This window comes from Pempheris klunzingeri, chromosome 9, assembly GCF_042242105.1.
Source record: "Pempheris klunzingeri isolate RE-2024b chromosome 9, fPemKlu1.hap1, whole genome shotgun sequence".
Taxonomy (NCBI): domain Eukaryota; kingdom Metazoa; phylum Chordata; class Actinopteri; order Acropomatiformes; family Pempheridae; genus Pempheris; species Pempheris klunzingeri.
Window position 1 is genome coordinate 25,023,017 of NC_092020.1, and position 19,895 is coordinate 25,042,911.

Genomic DNA, 19,895 nt, shown 5'->3' on the forward strand with positions numbered 1-19,895 from the left:
TGTCAAATACCAACATGTACAAAAAAGATCCTGTAATTTTCATTTTATTTGTATTTTTATGGCGGTAATGAGCTTCCATACTCAGCAGCTGAGCCGCTGAGAAATCGATAAAAAAAATTGATAAAGACTCTTTAAAAACTCTAACACCTTCCAAAATCACCCTGAAACAAACAAATCAGATGTTTCAGAGATGCTGAAGCGTCGCTGAACCGTCACTGAGCATCGACGGCTGGTCGGTGGGAAAATAACAAACAGGAAATATTCCAGAGTCAGAGGTCGGGTTTATTCTTCCTGTTATTGTTCAAACTCTGTTTAGTCCAGTTCACCCAGAACAGGATGAAAACGGCTCAATACAGAGAATCAAACATCTATTTAACACATATTATCCAAATAAAGAGTTTAATGAATACTAATAATCAGTTTTAACGTTTAAAAGACACAAACTGATGAAAGTTTAAAGACGCAGCTTTGGTTTATATACATAAGTACATATTTAGAGATAAACACTTATATACATTTAAACCAGTCGAACAAATAACAGGCTGCACACAGCAGCAGTAAGGCAGAGCAGGCTGGATGTAGCCTGACAGGCCAAAAATAATGTAAATAAAGAGTCCAGTGGGAGCTGCCTGCTGCTCTTTACTGACCTTATGTTACTGTAAAGCTGTGGCTGAAGGAGTTTATCAACATGTTGATCAAATCTGAGCTTTTTAAGAATCAGAAAACAATGTTCAGAGTCAGAAAATCAACAATCTCTCACTAAGAATCAGTTTTTTTTTTAAAGTATTTGTTAATAAATGCAGCCAGCAGGTCTCTGTACGGCGTGTCTGATCGGTTAGTTCGGAGTTTGAGCATTTTGTGGACCGCAGGAGAACGGAGGAAGAGGTTGTGGCTGAATCCCACCAGGCTGGAGGTGAACCAGTACAGAGCCATGGACTGGGAGGGGGAGGAAACAGAAAACAAAGTGATTTTAGAGAATCAGTGCGGCTGCAGGCTTTGGTTCAGGTAGCGCTCTCTTCAAACACACCAGACCCCATTGACAAAAGGACTAATTTTACCTTGCACGATATGGGAGAGGCTGGTCTGGTTGCTGTGACTTTGGTGAATTGACACGTTAATTTGGATTCAAACTAAGTTTTTAAAACAGCAAAGTCGCACATTAACACCAACAAACTAACCGATCAAGGCAGCAGTAGACCAGCAATTCCTGTATTCTGTAATATAAAATTACTGTTTTTACCAATGGAGTCTGGTGGCTTCAAATCATGATGATGTATGAAGCTGTTTTGTCACATATTTTACCTTTATCACATATATGCACCTTCTGCAATTTGGATATTGCGATGTTTGATAAAATTTTTATTGATTGTTCACACCTAATCTGGACTGATCTGGAGTCAGGTCTCGCTTCAGGTCTCAGTCACTGTAAAGACTTGCAGCAGAAACATGTTTCCAGAGTTTGAGCTGCAGATTCCAGTCTCTGACAGATAACACATGCCTGCGTGTGCTTAATCTGATGAAGGCATGTACATGTGTGATGCTGGCAAGAACGAACACAGGACGCTGGCGGGAATGTGTGGACGTCTGACAGAACTCGACTCAACATGTTCGGGGGAAAAAACTCAAAGATTCATCAACCCAACAGATCTGAACATGAAACCTCCATTAGCGTCTCCTCTGTCTGTATGTCAGCCTGGTGTCACTCCAAACTGAACCAGCCAGCTGCTCGGATTTTATTTGATTTCATATCACATCATGTCAGACCATCCCTTAAAAGGTTAACTCCGGTATTTTTAAACTGGGGCCTATTTTTCAAATATATTTTTGGGTTCATTTTAAGTGTCTGACAACATTATGGAAATGATTCCTGCAGAGATTGTTAAACCAAAAACAGCAGTTATATCGCTCTCTTCAACCACACCAGACTCCATTGACAAAAACGTGTATTTTACATGGTAGTTGTTAAGTCTACTCCTGTATTGATAAGTTAGTTTATTTATGTTATTGTGTGACTTGGATGTTTTAAAGGAGTAATTCGGGTGCAACATAGTGTTTGTGTAACACACAATAAGACAAAAAATGAGGCAACGGTAGACCAGCCACTCCTGTGTTCGGCAAGGTAAAATCACTGTTTACGTCAATGGAGTTTGGTGGGTTTAATGTCAAAGCCAAAATATGTAAAAACACCGGACGTATCCTTTAACTCACTGAGGGGACTGTAGCAGCAATGGGGATCATCAGCACGGAGAAAACTCGGATAAAGTTCGTCATAAACCTTTGTAACCGAGACGGGTTGACTCTCTGAAGAGAAAACACCTGAAGAAGAACAGAAAGAAGAAGAGAGGAGGGTTAGTTTAGATGACGTCGCCAGGTCAGGTGATCACACAGCTGCTGAGCAGACTGACCTCTACGACGAACAGGTTGGTGAGTCCGAGGCAGACAGGTAGGATCCAGGTGGAGTCAGGTAAGGTGAGGTCAGGGAACCACAGGCCGCCTCCTGCTGCCAGATCAGACTGCAGCGCTGCAGAAAACACAGTTTACTTTTAGTCAAAGGCAGTAAGTCCTGGTCCAGGACTGATCCAGGGTCAGTGAGAACTTAAGGACTGGCCCACCGTGGTTATCATGGTTTTCTATTTTTCATTAGTTTTTATTTTCATTTTGTTTAGTTTCTTTTCTAAAGTCTAGTCAACTAAACTAAAGTCAACTAAAGTGTTTTAGTTTGAAGGCTGGTTATAGTTAAAGGATAGCTGGGCCATATTTTAGGTTTGAAATGACTGGAAGGTACAAAAACCTTTGAAATTAGTCCTTTTAGATCCTTTTTGTTTAATAAGAAACAGCTGTTGTAAACCTGCTTTTCAAACCCGCCAGACTCCATTGACAAAAATGTTAATTTTGCAGAACACTTGAATGGCTGGTCTACTGCTGCCTTGATCTATCAGTTTGTTTGTTTTATTGTTTTTTTGTTACGCACCTTTTTTGTTGGATCTGAACTAACCCTTTAAAACACCAAAATCACACAAGAATACAAACAACCGAGACAACAGTAGACCAGCAGCTCCCGTGTAAAATCAGCATTTTTGTCAATGGAGTCTGGTGGCCTTGAAGAGACCGATATAACAGCTGTTAATGGTTTTAAAAAAAGGATCTTACAGGTCTGTCTCAGCAAGAATCCTTTTCACATATTGTTGTCAGACCCCAATCAGTTGTCCAAAAGGATTATGTTGAGGCCATTTCAGCCTGTTTGCCGCCTGTTCTCAGCTGTCGACTGAGCGGTTGTAGTACCCATCAGTCATTTTGACAACAAAAACATCAGAGTTATTCGTTCACTGTGATAACCTTGGTCCAGTCTCAGTGTTCGCTTACCAGACTGGTCCATACTCAGGTTTCTGAGGGCCAGAGAGATGCTGATCCACAGGGGCAGCTGAACCCAGACCAGCGCACTGGCTTTGAAGGGGTGACAGTTGTCTCTGACGTAGAGCTGAGAAACAATACGACGCAGATTCTTCTTGAACTGGAGCCTGAACAGAAACAACAGGGAGCACAGAGCAGCGTGACGATGATGATGATGATGATGATGATGATGACATTATCTGGTTGGTAGTGCAGCAGCATCATGGTGGTTACTGATGCTGCATTTGTTCCTGTGACGCTGTGATTTCTGCGAGATCAACAACCACCCTTGATTTTCTGCTTTAATCTCTTCACTGTAACCAGCAGTGTCACACTTGATCTTATCATCAGGGGAGGGGGGGGCTCTGTTAGCTGCCCTGTTAGCTTAGCTCTCAGCCTAGACTAGTTATATACAGCAAATTATCTCATTTCAGAAGAATACATGTATTATGAATCATACTCTTATAGGTTCATTTACATTTGTGCAAAGCAGTTAAATGTCTATTTATGTGGAAGAACATGAGAGCAGTGGGAAAACCACATTCCTGGTGTGTGTTGACATACTTGGCATTCCTATGTACTTGATTTTGTTTAAAAACAGCTGAAAAGTGAGTGGAGTTTGGTCTCTAACGGATTCTTCTTTCTCAGAGCAGGATAAAGGTCACGAAGTCTCCATGTGGAAGCTTCCTGTTGGCGTTCGCCTGACTTTGAATGAATCTACAGATCAGATAAGAAGCACAGCTGCGCTCTGATTCTCACCGGCACTGCTTCTCCGTCCAGCCTCTCTCTTTCGCTCGGACCGAAATTTCGTACCGAAGCCTCTTCGCCAGCGCCGAGATCTCCGCCTGCAGCGCCTCCACCTGCGCATCAAACTGGAGGTTACTATGGTTACCGCCATGGAGGCGAGGCTCCTGTAAACTAATGAGTCTGCGTGTTTACAGACACCTGGTGAGACATAAACTGTTCAGCCGGGGGAGTCGGATCTGGTCAAGTGTTTTATATCTGTTTGGTTTTCTCAGAGGAAAGAGGAGGAGGAGGAGAGGAGGAGGAGGAGGAGGTTATCAACATGAAAAGGATGAGGAGAAGCAGATAGGAGGAGGAGGGGAGGAGAGAAGGAATGGGAGTTGAGGAGGAGATTAGGGGGAGGAAAGGGAGGCGAGGAGGTGAAGAGAAGCAGTGTGGAGTGCAGGAGGAGTGGAGAAGCGGGGGAGGAGAGGAGGTCAAGGAGAAGATTAAGAGAAGTGGGAGGGAGGGAGGAAGAAGAGGAGAAGGAGGTGACAAAGGAGAGCTAGGGAGGGGGAGGAGATTATTAAGAGGAGGAAAATGAGAAGGGGGGAGAGGAGAGTAGGTGAGGAGGAGGAGGAGGAGCTGATGTGTGGATTCCTGAGATATTTCTGGGGACAAAGTCTGATCTGATCTGAGTTCAGATTCACAGAGCTGAGGCCGGCTGAGCGGCGACAGAGCCACTGATCTCAGCTCAGTTTGTTTTTTCATGGAACCTCTTATCACTGAATCTCGTGTTCAGACTCAAACCAGCGACACGTGAGCGCGTCCCCAAAACACCGTGGGACTTCCTGTCTGCTGCCGTCGGCCCATCTGATACACTCACAGCCGCTGTTTGAGTCTAAACATGAAGAAAAATGAAAAACATCAGCAGACGTCTGAGCACCAAACACGCCGTTCGTGTAATTCAGGTAACGAACAAACGTGCTGGAGCCGCCGTGTTTACGTCCTGCGGGAGCGTTTTGATTGGTCCACTTCATCTGATGGATTAACATCAGCTCCCAGGTCACATGTGCACGTGACGCTCAAACTGTGTACGTGAACTGCAAACACAGAGTACGTGTACACGATGTGATTAGCTTTGTCCTTCACTCCCACTATTTAATGATCTGATGCCCTCTGAGGAGCCACTGGTGTTTATTATCACCAGATTATCATTATTACTGTTATTAATTATTATTATCATGTTATAGTTACTGTTATTAGTATTATTCTTTGTATTATTATTAATAATTAATAATATTGTTGTTGTTATTATGCTGGAGACTGTGGAGAGGAGGAGGTGAAGAAGAGGAGGAGAGGAGAAAGAAGAATGCGTGGGAGGAGGAGAAGAGGAAGAAAGGAAGAAAATGAGAGTAGTGGGAGGTGAAGAAGAGGAGAAGGAGAGGAGACGTGGCAGCATGTTGCCCTCTGGGAAATAAAATAGGAAGAGGAAGAAGAAAGGAGGAGGAGAGGAGGGGGAGGTGAAGAAGAGGAGAGGAGGAGGTGGAAAGGAATGGGAAGAGGAGGAAGAAGAGGAGAGTAGTGAGAGGTGAACGAGAGGAGGAGGAGAAAGGGGAGGTGAAGAAAAGGAGGTGGAAAGGAATAGGAAGAGGAGAAAGAAGAATGTATAGGGGGAGAGGAAGAAAGGAAGAAGAGGAGAGTAGTGGGAGGTGAAGAAGAGGAGGAGGTGGACGTAGCAGCATGTCGCCCTCTGGAGGGGAGGAAGAGGAAGGCAGGAGGAGGAGGAGAGGAGGACTGGAAGAAAGGAAGATGAGAGGAGGAGAAGGTGAAGCAGAAGAGAAGTAATGGGAGGTGAAGAAGAGGAGGAGGTGGAGGAAGACGTGGCAGCATGTTGCCCTCTGGAAAAAAATAGAAAGAGGAGGAAAGAAAGGTGTAGGAGGAGGAGGGGGGAGGTGAAGAAGATGAGAGGAGGAGGTAAAACGGAAAAAGATGAGAGTAGTGGGAGGTGAACAAGAGGGGAGGAGGAGGAGAAAGGGGAGGTGATGAAGAGGAGGAGGTGGCCAAAGAGGTGGCTGCATGTTGCCCTCTGGAAAAAAAAATAGGAAGAAGAAGAGGAGGAGAGGAGAAAGAAAAAGGGTGGAGGAAGAGGAGGTGAAGAGGAAGATGAGAGGAGGAGAGAAAGAAGAGGTTGCACCATGTCACCCTCTGGTAAGGAGGAAGAGGAGGAGGAGGAGGAGGAGGAGGAGGAGGAGGCAGCATGTCGCCCCCTGGAGGAGGTGAAGTCCATCACACCATCAGTCACTGCTGCTGAGTGAGTGTCCACTTTATTAGGAACACTGAGCTAATAGAGCTCAATACTAATCAATTAATCCACAGAGCTGAAGACAAATCAGTCAGTTCAATGATAAGTGATCGTGAGACTAATTAAAACTAATTAAAACATCATGTCACTCACCCTGGAGATGATGACCACCTGGTAGGCGGCGAGCGGCAGAGTGATGACCGTCCTGACCGACACCGTCGCCACGACGATGCTGAGCCACCACGGCAGCCCGCTCACCTGCTGCACGCTCGCCAGGAAGTGTTCGCACAGGTGAACCGCCGCAGAGTCCGAGAGGCTGCCGTACCAACCGTCTGCACCTGCACCACCACCGCCACCGTCACCTGAGAGCCTCCTGACACCTGGAGGCGTCCAAAGACCGGGGGACGTCCCAACACTGGACAGTGTCCTGATACCTGACAGCGCCCCGACACCTGAGAGCCTCCTGACACCTGGAGGTGTCCCCAGACCGGGTAAGGTGTGACGGCAGACTGCAGGAGGTGCAGAGCAGGTGTGACCAGGTGGAGGTGACTTCCTGTTGAACGCAGCAGAGCAGAGTCCTCGGACAGGAAGCTGCAGGACGGTGGACCTCACCGACCCCCCCACACTCAACATGGTGACCCCCCCCAACCGGCCTGAAACACTGAGACGAAGAGATGACAAACGATTAGTGAAGAAGACGGTTAATATCTTCATCATCACATAGTCCTGAACCTGAACACAGACCAACTGGGACCATCACAGACCAGTACGGTCTAACAGGGATCATGCCAGACCAGTACAGTCTGACAGGGACCATTACAGACCAGTACAGTCTGACAGGGACCATTACAGACCAGTACAGTCTGACAGGGATCATTACAGACCAGCAGGGACCATCACAGACCAACGGAAACCATCACAGACCAACAGGGACCAACAGAGATCATCACAGACCAACAGGGACCATTACAGACCACCACAGACCAACAGAGACCATTACAGACCAGTACAGTCTAACGGGGAAAATTACAGACCAACAGAGACCAACAGGGACCATCGCAGGCCATCACAGACCAACAGGGACCATTACAGACCAACAGGGACCATTACAGACCAACAGGGACTATTACAGACCCACAGGGACCATCACAGACCAACAGAGACCATTATAGACCAACAGGGACCATTACAGACCCACAGGGACTATTACAGACCGACAGGGACCATCACAGACCAACAGAGACCATTACAGACCAACAGGGACCATTACAGACCAACAGGGACCATTACATACCAGCAGGGACCATTACAGACCAACAGGGACCATTACAGACCAGCAGGGACCATTACAGACCAACAGGGACCATTACAGACCAACAGAGACCATTACAGACCAACAGGGACCATTACAGACTAACAGGGACCATTACAGACCAGCAGGGACCATTACAGACCAACAGGGACCATTACAGACCAACAGAGACCATTATAGACCAACAGGGACCATTACAGACCCACAGGGACTATTACAGACCCACAGGGACCATCACAGACCAACAGAGACCATCACAGACCAACAGGGACCATTACAGACCAGCAGGGACCATTACAGACCAGCAGGGACCATTACAGACCAGCAGGGACCATTACAGACCAACAGGGACCATTACAGACCAACAGGGACCATTACAGACCAGCAGGGACCATTACAGACCAACAGGGACCATTACAGACCAGCAGGGACCATTACAGACCAACAGGGACCATTACAGACCAACAGAGACCATTACAGACCAGCAGGGACCATTACAGACTAACAGGGACCATTACAGACTAACAGGGACCATTACAGACCAACAGAGACCATTACAGACCAACACAGTAAACTGGATGTTTTATATTTGAATTAAACTAAAACTAAAGCAGCAGAATTACTGTTATTAAAACGTTATTATTGCTCCTGAAGCTAAGGCTGAGCAGAAACACGGTCCGTCTGTCTAAACAGCTAAAAACAAGACCTGGACGTACCTGCGTGACGTCAGCCCTCAGGTGACCTGTCTCCGCTGTGTAGAAACTCTGATTTTCTTCTGTGTGTTTTATTCTGTCACCTTCATCCCTCCATCCGCCGGCAGCACAGCGTCCCGCAGATATGACGTCACAGTGTTTACCGACGCGTGTCGGCCAAATGTGACGTATAGAAGGGGGCCGTTGAAAATATAAAAAATATATGTGTAAATAAAAGCAAACAAACATTATTAATGAGGTGGAAACGTGTCACAAAAACTGAAAATTATCAGCGAATAGACGAAGATTTACCGGAAACTTAGCCGGGATTCAACCGGAAAAATGACAACCAGACCTTCACAATAAAAGACTCATTAATGTGTAGAGTTGTAACTGTTTTCCTCGACGGCAAAATGAGCGCATTTTAAAATTATACACATATATTCGTGTTATACATTTCTGAGACAGTGGTTTTACTTACTGAATGTAATATTCACATAATGATTGGCAAACATTCAGTGTAATTCGGACAACAACATAATCATATATTATGTGTAATAAAGATATTACAAAGTTATTCAGGAAACTCAAATTAAAAACCTAGAGGTGGAAGAAATATTCAGATCCTGTAATTAAGTTCAAATAGCTTAGCGACAAAAATACTCCCATCACAAGTAAAAAAGTAAAAATATCGGCACGATGTCCTTAAAAACAAAAATGTACTTATTACATAGCACAATGAGTCATATAAACATATGGTATTAGTTTATTATCGCCAATACTTAAATGTATAAGAAGCTTTTTAATATTGTAGCCGGTCAGGCTGGAGGTAATTGTTAATACTTCATATAGTGTGGCAGATTAATTGATTAAAATGCATCATACTTTAAAACCTTATTAAATGTTTAATGTGTAGAATCAGAAGAGTAAGGAGTAACTACAGCTGTCAGATATATGTGGTGCAGTAAAAAAAAACCTACTTTACAGTATTTCCCCCTGAAATGTAGTACAGTTTAAGTATTAAGTGAAAGTAGAGAGAAATGCTCATGTAAAGCACAAGAATAAAAGAAACTTCCTCTGCTCTTTTATTGTGAAGAGTCTACCCGGAAGTGCTGCAGTGGATAATCTTGTTTCCGGACAGATCAGTCCCCCCCCCCTCCCCGTCACCTGTCAGACAGTAGACATGGCGGAGTACAGCCAGGCGGGCCTCCTGGCGGCCCTGCTCCTCTTCACGGCCCTCACGGTCCGGGACGTTTACCTCGGCAGATCGAGCCCGCAGCGCGGACACCAGGCGGCCGACAGCCCCGGCTTATCCCCGGACACCCTGCAGGACTCAGAGCCCGGGAAACCCGCTAAGGCCTCCATGTACACCGGGCCAGTGCTCAGGTTCCAGTACTGGTGAGTGGGTTAGCATGGAGGCTAACTGCTAACTGCTGTTTACGGCTACCAGAGCTGTGCTAACAGTGAGCTAACAATTAGCATCATGAGATTATCTCTCTATGGGGAACATTTATGTCAGAGATGAGGCTTTAACATGCTTCTGTCTCAACACTAAACACGTAGAAACGTCTGAATTATTAAATAAAACATGTTTAAACGTGCCTAAAGTACATTTGTAACCGTGTCTCCAGTTTTATTATGGTGAAGCTCATTGTGCACTTGTTACAAAATGGTTTCCACTAAAGTTCATAATCTGGTTTAGATTATTTCAAGGCTGCAGACATGCAGGTTCAGGTGTGACACCATCCTCTGAAGCTCTGAAGACACTACAGGTGTTATCAGGACATTTATATCTGTTAAAATTCATAATAGTAATAATAATATATTGATAAATTATAAATATAAATGATGATATAAAAGAATAATTTATGTTCAAACTGGGATGTGCACCTGTCAGAAGACACAGCTTTTCAGTGTGAGGAAGTTAATCATGTTGGATCCCACCTGACAGGTGTCCCCCTGTGTGTTGTCAGTATCTCCTGAGGTTACAGTAAGGTGTTCCAGGAGTACTCTCGGGCCATCAGCCAGCTGTACCCGGACATCCGCATCGAGGGAGAAAACTACCCGCCGACCCCCTTCAACAGGTGAGTCCTGACGTCACCAAACCACCTGAGCCAGAGCTCTCTATAAACTCAGACTACTGGCCACCTTCAAGTCCAGCAGAATAATAGAAATAAAATGGCTTTTACAAGCTTTGCTTCACTACATGTGTGTGTTTTACAACCACTAGTCTTTGTTTCAAGTTTTGGGCTTTGTGTCGTTTATTTTTAAAATCTATCTGATGATTTACAGACGTGTCTTATAACATGTGAGTCTATGGAAAGAAATCTTTTTAGTCCCAACACGCCGTTGTTGTAATTGCACGGTTTGGCCACTATGTAAAATTGGCTTCAAAGCCTTGGGAGCACTTCCTGGGGCCTTGGCCTGAATCAATGTACGAATTAATTAATCATCTTTGATCACAGCGTGTTCATTTACAGCAGAGGCGTCTGTCAGAAGCATCGCAAACACGCACTACGACGGGCAGCGTTGTCATAGTAACGGGCCTGTGTCATTATTTTACTACTTAAAATGCCCCTCAAATTAATATCAGATGCCCCAAATCATGTTTTAAAAACTAAGATATGATGTAATGAAGCTTCCTGCAGTAACAGGAAGGTTTTTATCTGCACATTCACTTAAGATCAGTGTATGTGAGGGATTAGTGGCGTCAGAGAGTGTCGCCACAGTCTGAGGTGACACCAGCCAGCCTGCACCGGTAAAACCAAATCTCTCCCCTCAGGTGTGTCGGCAACCTCTTCTCCTACCTGAAGCTCCTCTCCATCCTGCTCATCGTCAGCGGTCAGAATCCCTTCGTCCTCCTCGGCCTCGACACTCCCAGAGCCTGGACCTGGAGTCAGGACAACAAGGTACCCGTTTCCGCGGCAACGGATGCCTCCGCTGGTCGCCACGGCAGCAGGTTTAACTCCCGGCGCTGTTTTGTTTCTGTCGTTTTTGTCAGATCTTCTCCTGCCTGATGGCCTTCTTCCTGTGTAACATGATGGAGACCCACTTCCTGTCTACGGGAGCCTTCGAGGTCACTCTGAACGGTGAGTTTTGATTGGTCCAAAACATGACACCACTGTGAAAGAGGAGTTCTGATTGGAGGAGGGGATGAAGTAGAGAGAGTGGAGCAGCTGGAGAAGGTGTTTTTTTGTCTCCTCTCTGTTACTTCCTGGTGTAACAGTGTTTTTTGTCCCCTCCCCCTTCAACTCTCAGACGTGCCCGTGTGGTCGAAGCTTCAGTCGGGGTACGTCCCAAACATGCAGGAGATGTTCCAGATCCTTGACAACCACCTGAAGATGAACCAGGTGGATCCCATGAGCTTCTCCTCCACGTAGAGGTGCACACACAGGTAAGCAAACACACAGGTAAACAGCAGCGTCACACTGACCCTGTCACCTGTCTCCTCTCATCTGTGTGTGTCTCTCTCTTCAGTTGTGCTGCGTTCAGGTGTCCCGGCTCAGTGGGACGTTCAGCCGCTGGCGTTAATGAAGGTTCGGCCTTAAAGCAGACTCTGCGGGGCCCAGCCGGATGTCCCCCGCCACAAAACGAGCGCTCCCGCTGCGTCGGATCACAGCTCAGCACTATAGTACCCATAATGCACTGTTAGCACGGGTGGAGTCAGCTGTACTGACAGACTGACGACTCTACTGGACTCTACTGGCTCGTGTTGGATCAGCTTGATTTTTATTTATTTAGTTTGAGGGTCAGTTTGTTCAGCAGGAGCAGAATAAACCTACGGTACTACTGTTAGCTTCATGCTAATTAGCCTCCATCTGGACAGGAAGTAGCAGACAGGAAACGGGAAGACAATAGATAATTAAAGTTTTGCTTACGTAACAAATGGTCATCATCACTGTCATTTATTTTTAAATTAATGTCATTGTTGAGTTTGTAAAATGTCAAAGATGAGAATTAAACTCAACATGAAACAAACATGAGGCTTTTATTTTTTTAAACAGGAAATTGTCTTTGATTTTAATTTGTCTTCAACTGATGAAAGAAATTCAAAGAAAACACAGCAGAGTCAAACAAATGGTTTGTTGGATATCTAAGTCCAGGTAGAAATATAATTTATTGTTTGTTTTTTATTCTGTTGTTTCAGATATTTTAGTTTCTCTTCATGTTGATTTTTAAATAAAAAAACATGGAATAAGTAAATAATCATAAATAAAAGTGAATCATTGGAGGGAAACATCTGAAGTTATTCTTTATTGCACAAACTGATCAGGACTGTATGGGTGCTTCAATCAAACTTTATTGACAGTGAACAAACGAAATATCACCACAATAAAAGATGATTAAACTTGGAAAGTTTATGGTTTAAGGAAATATTTTGTCTAAAAAGATAGTTTTGCTTTTATATGTACTGGTTTGGTGGAGTTTGATTTGTTCTGTGCACAGTTTTTAAGTAATTGTATTTAAAACATTACACAGTTATGTGGATAATGTATTGTTTGGCTTTTTTAATTACCATCTACCAAAACCAATCAATTCCATATCATTAAAATTATGTTATTACTTGCAAAATAAATCTAGATTTTCCAATAAAAAAACAAATATTTAAAAAAGTATGTCAAATAATACACAAAGAAGAGGAAGATGCTTATTTAGTATTCGTCTCTAGAGGAAAGTAAACCAGGAAGAGGGGTATGCATTAGGGCGGGGCTATTTTGTGGCGAACCAATCAGAGGCGAGTCATGCCTCAATCTAACCAATCAGAGGCGAGTCATGCCTCAATCTAACCAATCAGAGGCGGAGGTTGGAAATGCGTCACTTCTGGCTCCAGCGTAAAAATGGCAACGGCCGTTAAATCAAGATGGCGACTTAGAAAATGCCAAACTCGAGGCTTCAAAACGGCGGTCCACAAACCAGCGGGAGACGTCACGGTGTCTGCGTCCACCTCTGTCATACCTGTACGTGAGACAGGTGACATGAAGGTTATCTGAGCGTCAGACCGCAGCAGTTTGACTCAGCTGATGGATCTGAAGTAAAGAGACGAAGCGAGACAAACAGCGACCGCAGAACACCTGAAACACACAGAAAAAAAGCACAGGTTCAGTACCTGTCCTCCACAGTCCAGTTTACACCTGGCCACTCAGGTGGGTGTTTACCTGGTCACAGTTTCTGCAGAGATGCTTCAGGATTTGGACGCAGGGTTTGTCCGAACACAAGCTGCAGGATTCAACAGGAGGAGCTGCAGAAACATGACAGGTTATGTTTCACCTGCAGCTACCCTGAGCACCTGGACTCAGGTGAGAGACGACGTTTATCTTCTCCATCAGTTCGATGAATAGAATGAAATGTGGAGTCAGGTAGCCAAGAGACTCACCTGTCCTCTTACTGCAGGTGGTGGAGTCAAACACCTTCAGGATGAAGCGCAGATCCACAGAGCAGAGAGCCTTCAACTCACCTGGTACACCTGGACAGGTGGAGGACAGGTTAGAAAGGTGAGGATGGGTGGAAACAGGTGGAGAAAGGTGAGGACAGTTGGAGGCGGGTGAGGATGGGTGCTGAGAATGGGTGGAGACAGGTGAAAACAGGTGGAGAAAGGTGAGGACAGGTAACACAGCATCAACACTGGCTCACCTGAGATTATCTCACTGAGCTGCTGCAGGTGAGTGCTGTTGCCATGGAAACAGGACTGGTCGGTGTTGTGGTCGAGCTGGGAGCCGAAAGAGTTTAGTTCCTCTTCCTGTTTCCTGTTCAGGTCCGTCTGAGCAGAGAAATCATTGAAGACCAGTGCAGAACTTTATTTAAAATTACAAAAGGTTGAATGTTCTGAGGGAAATGTACCTGTAAAACTTATAAACTAATTAAAATACTGTGACAGGCTGAGATTGTTATTCTAAGTGTCTGATAACATTGATAGTGATAATCTGAGTATTGTTTGTTAGGGTTATTGTGTTATTTGATACCCCCTACAGAGACAGACCTGGAAGATCCTTTTGGATAAACAGCTGTTATATCGCTCGCTTCAAACACACCAGACTCCATTGACAAAAACAGTAATTTTACACGGTAGTTGCTAGTCCACTGTTATCTCGATCAGTTAGTTTGTTTGTGTTATGGTGTGATTTTTGGTGTTTTGAAGGGTTAGTTTGGGTGCAACACAATATTTCAGTATCAAATAACACAATAACACTAACAAACAATACTCAGATTATCACTATAAGTGTCTGTGTTCTGCTAGATAAAACTACTGATTTCATGAATGGAGTCTGGTGTGTTTGAATACAGCCATATAACGGCTGTTTGTGGTTAAACCAAAAGGATCTTCCAGGTCTATCTCTGTAGTTCTCACCTCAGTGGTTAAAGACCGAAACACTGAGGGCAGTTTTCAGGTGAGCTGGTGATGAGGACTCACCTGACTGTCTGCTGTGATCCTCCACAGACTCAGACTGGGGTAGAGACGGGGGGTTCCACCCAGCTGTGGAGCTCCGTCTCTGGGTAAACTCCGCCCGCCGTCCCCCTCTGACCCCTGGATGTCTGACGCCTGAGACGAACCCTCGCCGTGTTTTTGATCTTCAGAGCCGAACGAAGGGCCGCTCCGAATGTCTCCGGCAGAGAAAACCTCAGCTTCATATGGAGGAGCGCTCGGACACCTGACAGGAGGATGAAGGTATTTCACAGTCTCAGTGGGTCAGTGTGTGATCGTACAGGTGACTAACACACCTGATGCCCTTAAATCACCAGACTGCCTGTGTCCTGCACAGAACTGTCAGAGCTCAGAGACGTTCAAATCAAAGTTATAGTAGTACCAGTAGTAACAGTACTCTCTGTACTGTGGTACCAGTAGTAACAGTACTGTGAACTGCAGGATCAGTAGAGGTACTATCAGTACTATCAGTAGTACTATCAGTACTATCAGTAGTACTATCAGTACTATCAGTTGTACTATCAGTAGTAGTATCAGTACTATCAGTAGTACTATTAGTACTATCAGTAGTACTATCAGTAGTACTGTTAGTATTACTATCAGTATTAATAATCATTTGAACTTTTACTGAAATGAACCCATGTGAGTTAAAATCAGCCAGATAACAAGTTTTCATACCTGAAACAAACACAGGGAGTCAGCAGGCAGTACCTCGACGTCTCACGCTCAAAACACAACAGATCTGATTCTTCCTCCTCTTCCTCCTCCTCCTCCTCCTCCTCCTCCTCCTCCTCTTCCTCTTCCTCTTCCTCTTCCTCTTCCTCCCCCTCCCTCCCACAGCCGCTGGGTGAGGTCATCGGTCTGAAGATGACGGTGTCAGACAGTCTGATCCCAACAATGTTCACTGCCTTCACCTCTTTATCTTCCTCATGCTTGTCTTCCTCTGCTGCCTCCCCCCACCTGCTCCTCACCACCTCCTCTTCCTCCTCCACCTCCTCCTCCTCCTCCCCCTGCTTCACCTGTATGGGACATGTAGGAAGGGGGCGGGGCTCAGTCTGCCGGATGTTTTTGCTCCTCTGCAGAGCTTCTTCCACCCAGAGCCGGGACATACCCGATGGAGGAGAGGGGGAGGAGGGGGAGGACTTCCAGCATCTACCCCCCAGCAGAGGGGAGCAGGGCAGAGAGCAAGGCAGCCTCCTCCTCCCCCCAGGATGAGGAGAAGAGGGGAGGGAGCGGTCGTCTCCTGTCCGTAGGAAAGGGCGACCAGGAAGTCCAGGAGAGGTGTTTGTAGCTCCGCCCCCACCTGCACTGAGGCTGATGATGTCACAGCTTCCCGTGTCCGCCGGCTCCACCTGCTCCACCTGTGACCTCCAGACAGGAAGTGGGGCAGAGGTCTGAGGACTGAGGTGTTGTGGATGATAATGTCGTCGTTGGAAATCAGAGACTTCCTGTTCATGTGTGATGTCACCCTGCAGGAGCTCCCTGACAACAAGACAAACAAACACCTGTCAGTATTTCAGGTAAACAGGTGTGAGAGACCATGTCATTATTTTTTAAAGGATTCTGGGAAATGAAGGAGACTCTGGCTGAGAGTTGAATCAGTATTAGTATCAGAAGTAGTAGTAGTAGTAGTACTATTAGTAGTTGTAGTGTCTCACCTGAGCATGCTCAGTCTGGTGGTCAGCGTCAGGTCTGGATCGGATCCGTCCGTCCTGTTCTGACCGATCAAACTTCTGTCCCGAGACACAAAACAGACAAAACACACAAAAACCAGTGAGACCAGTAGAACCAGAGTGTTGTGGACAGTCATGTGACTTTTTGCAGCTTTAATGAGTCTTTAAATTAAATCGGTTTTAATCTGGTTAAAGTCAGTGATCCACCTGTCAAGTGTGGCTCCGCCCACCACCACAATCCTTGCGACGTGATTGGACGCTGCTGTCGCACTCAACAATGACGTTTTAGGTTTGTTCACTCACTCGCTACTTCCTGTTTAACACCTATTTACTTCCTGTTTACTCTGCTGTTTACTTCCTGTTTACTCTGCTGTTTACTCATGTTGCATCATCGCTAGCTGCTGGGTCACATGACCTTTTGTTCTCTTCGTCACGCATGCAGCAGTGCATTGTGGGAATCTTTGAGGGCAACAAACAGCGGAGACGTTTACACACAATGTCGAGCAAGATGTGGTGAACAGGAAGTGACGTCACTGTTAAAGGTGTGATGACATCATCACCTGAGGTCCGATAGCAGAGCAGCCAGCCTGTCGGGGGCGGAGCTCAGCGTCTCCATGACGACATCATGAGGGGCTCTATGTCTCTGCTCTGGGGTCAAAGGTTGAATCGTCAGCTGGTTTTCTACTTCCTGTTTCAGAGACACAGAAAGGTACAGCTACAAATACTACAGTCAGTACTACAAATACTACAGATAATATACTAATACTACAGTCAGTACTACAGTTAATACACTAATACTACAGTTAGTACTACCAATACCAATATTAGTACTACAAATACTACAGTAATACACTAATACTACAGTTAGTGTATGTGTGTATATATATATATATATATACACGTATACAAATAAAATCAAGATATATAAAGATCTACATATAGCACAAATATATTTTAAAAAACCGAATGAGGTAACTTCACAGTGTACTTTGTAAATTTCCCCGTCGTGGGACTAATAAAGAAATATCTTATCTTAAATTATCTCATCTTATCTTATGGGGTTACAGCTGTATAAATGCAATAAAGAAATGTGTGTGTGTGTGTGTATATATATATATATATACTAGAAATATAGAAAAACAATATAATTAATGGATAAGTTGAGAGTAACATTTTATGATTTTAATAAAGGATTATCTGCTCATTTTAAACCAATAAAAGCCCTTAAAATTGATCAAATATCATTAAAACATCCCTTAGTGTTGATCTTTAAAAGTATGTACGTGTGTTTTCAGTGAATGTTAAAATTCAGGGACTGATTTTATTTGGTCCATTTAAGAAAATTTGACCTGTAAATCATCAGTAAATGATTCTTTAGCCAGCGATACAGTCATTTGTCGTCACCAATAAACTGTTTAAAACCAGGTTTTAACATCAGACCACAAACATCTGTGATCCTGAACGTGATGAAGCCCCGATCATGTGGAAACGTGTCACCTGAGCCGTAGTTTTGGCGTTCTCACGTGGAGTCTTGAGTTTTTACACCTCACAGAAAACAAAATGAGTTCTCAAAGTGTCGGGTGTAAGATTTCTTTTCAGGCTGTCAGTCCTGCACAAGTAAACTGCCCGAGGACACTGGGATACTGGGAGCTGAGGAGGGTCACAAAGCATCTTCACAGTAACTCCTGTCTGCATTATACAACCACTAACGGTCATTCACTCCCAGTTCACCCACTAAAAAGAACAATGGATTCTATTCTATAGTCTATTCACGACTAAACTCTCATTAACAAGTCGGCACATTTACTGGAGTTCTTCCATGTGATGCTACTCTGTGATTTTCCTGCAGTAGAAGTATTTGAGACGACGCAGGCGTTGTGTCCATGAAGGAATGAAGACAGGACAGACCTCCTTTTTTTTTTAATGTCTGGTTTGTTTACGAACAGTTTTGTTCACATTCAATTCAATTAAAAAATGTTATTCGTTGCTCAAGGGGAATTTCATTCTGTTTTTTTTACTTCCTGTTTGTTTACGTCTTGTTTGTTTACATTTAATTCAATTAGATTTTTATTTTTCATGCGGTTTCTTTACATTACAAGTGTGTTTACAGTTATTTCAAATCAAAATTCTTCATTCAGCCCTTAAGGGGAAATTCATGCATCGTCAATTTGTTAATTTTTATAAATTTTGTTTATATTATTGATTTATTTATTACATCAGGTTTGTTTGTTTACATCTATTTACATTTAGTTTGAACCAAAATAGTTTGTTCATCACTTCTGGAGAAAATTCATGTACACGGTTTCTTTTACATCAGTTTTTTTCAAATGTGTGGTTTGTTTTTTATTATAATAATAATAATAATGATAATAAGAGTAGTATATCATCTAAATGCTAAAGATAAAATTAATTTATCAACAAATTCATAATGAATGATAAACTGTACATTTTTACTCATCATTTCATTTACTTTGTTCCTTAATGTAACAAAACTGTTGAATAATAAAACAAAAAGGAAACGATATTATAAAAAGATTTTACCTTCTTTGGTTTGTTGAACCACTTCCTGACTTTATTCATCGTGCTGAACATCTGTCTCCTCCTGTACACTCTGACACTGTGAGTTTACCTGTGCAGGTGGGCAGGAGGTGGGCGGGGCTTCACACTGCTGTGATTTTTTTTGTTGTTGTTGTCTCTTTGTGTTTTTAATCTGACACCTGACCCTACAGAGTCCAGGTCCTCCATGTTCTTGTCAGAGAAAACACGTGCTGTGCTGCAGGTTTAATGTCCTCTGTGCCCTCCACCCTCATCAATGACCAATAATCACTCATCAGTAACTGATGATCAAACTGCCTACATTTTAATATCATTAAAACACAACACGACTGACAGATTATAGTCTGATATCTATAATATGACATACAAAGAAATAGACAATTTCTAATATTTTGCAGGAAAAACTTCATAGAAAAGACAGAAAAATAAATATATTTTTTTTAAGTGGAGGAAAAAAAACATAAATTGTTTAATTATGGGCTATAAAGTAGCACAGGGACACTACTGTGTAGAAATAATGACCTGAAGTCTGCCATGCTTTATTTACATTTATTACACAGATTTGTGCACAAGAAATCAATAGTTTAACACAAAATAGTGAATTAAATACTATTTTAAAAATGATTGTATTGCTTCCGCTATCAGAACTGCAACCATAGCAACAGTTTGTTCTACATGGCAACAGCGGGGCACGATTGACCAATCAGAATCGAGAATTCAAAAAAGCCGCTCAATAAATGGTAATAATTTAAGTTTGTAAGTTTATATGATCAGAAATAATAAAACATGACAGAAGAGTTTAGGTAGACCGGGGTTAATGACT

The 19,895-nt window shown here is 43.8% G+C and overlaps 2 protein-coding genes and 1 long non-coding RNA gene across 3 annotated transcripts; 1 reads left to right on the plus strand and 2 right to left on the minus strand.

Moving 5' to 3' along the window:
• Positions 1 to 533: 533 nt before the first annotated feature.
• cox18 (cytochrome c oxidase assembly factor COX18) lies at positions 534 to 7,051 on the minus strand. The gene is made up of 6 exons (XM_070837093.1): positions 6,572 to 7,051; positions 4,150 to 4,250; positions 3,364 to 3,518; positions 2,406 to 2,521; positions 2,209 to 2,316; positions 534 to 936 (listed from the first exon to the last, which is right to left on the minus strand). Exons 1-6 carry the CDS (start codon positions 7,049 to 7,051, stop codon positions 760 to 762), a joined length of 1,137 nt encoding a protein of 378 aa, XP_070693194.1. The 3' UTR covers positions 534 to 759.
• A 2,537-nt stretch (positions 7,052 to 9,588) lies between these two features.
• On the plus strand, positions 9,589 to 12,400 carry selenot2 (selenoprotein T, 2). Its single transcript, XM_070836621.1, has 6 exons — positions 9,589 to 9,820; positions 10,396 to 10,506; positions 11,205 to 11,331; positions 11,424 to 11,511; positions 11,681 to 11,816; positions 11,900 to 12,400. The coding sequence occupies exons 1-5, from the start codon at positions 9,606 to 9,608 to the stop codon at positions 11,800 to 11,802; spliced, it is 663 nt and encodes a 220-aa protein (XP_070692722.1). The 5' UTR covers positions 9,589 to 9,605; the 3' UTR covers positions 11,803 to 11,816; positions 11,900 to 12,400.
• Positions 12,401 to 13,346: 946 nt separating this feature from the next.
• On the minus strand, positions 13,347 to 13,834 carry LOC139206714 (uncharacterized). Its single transcript, XR_011585002.1, has 3 exons — positions 13,797 to 13,834; positions 13,579 to 13,661; positions 13,347 to 13,494 (listed from the first exon to the last, which is right to left on the minus strand). It is a non-coding gene; the product is annotated as an uncharacterized lncRNA (long non-coding RNA).
• Between the last annotated feature and the right edge of the window lie 6,061 nt (positions 13,835 to 19,895).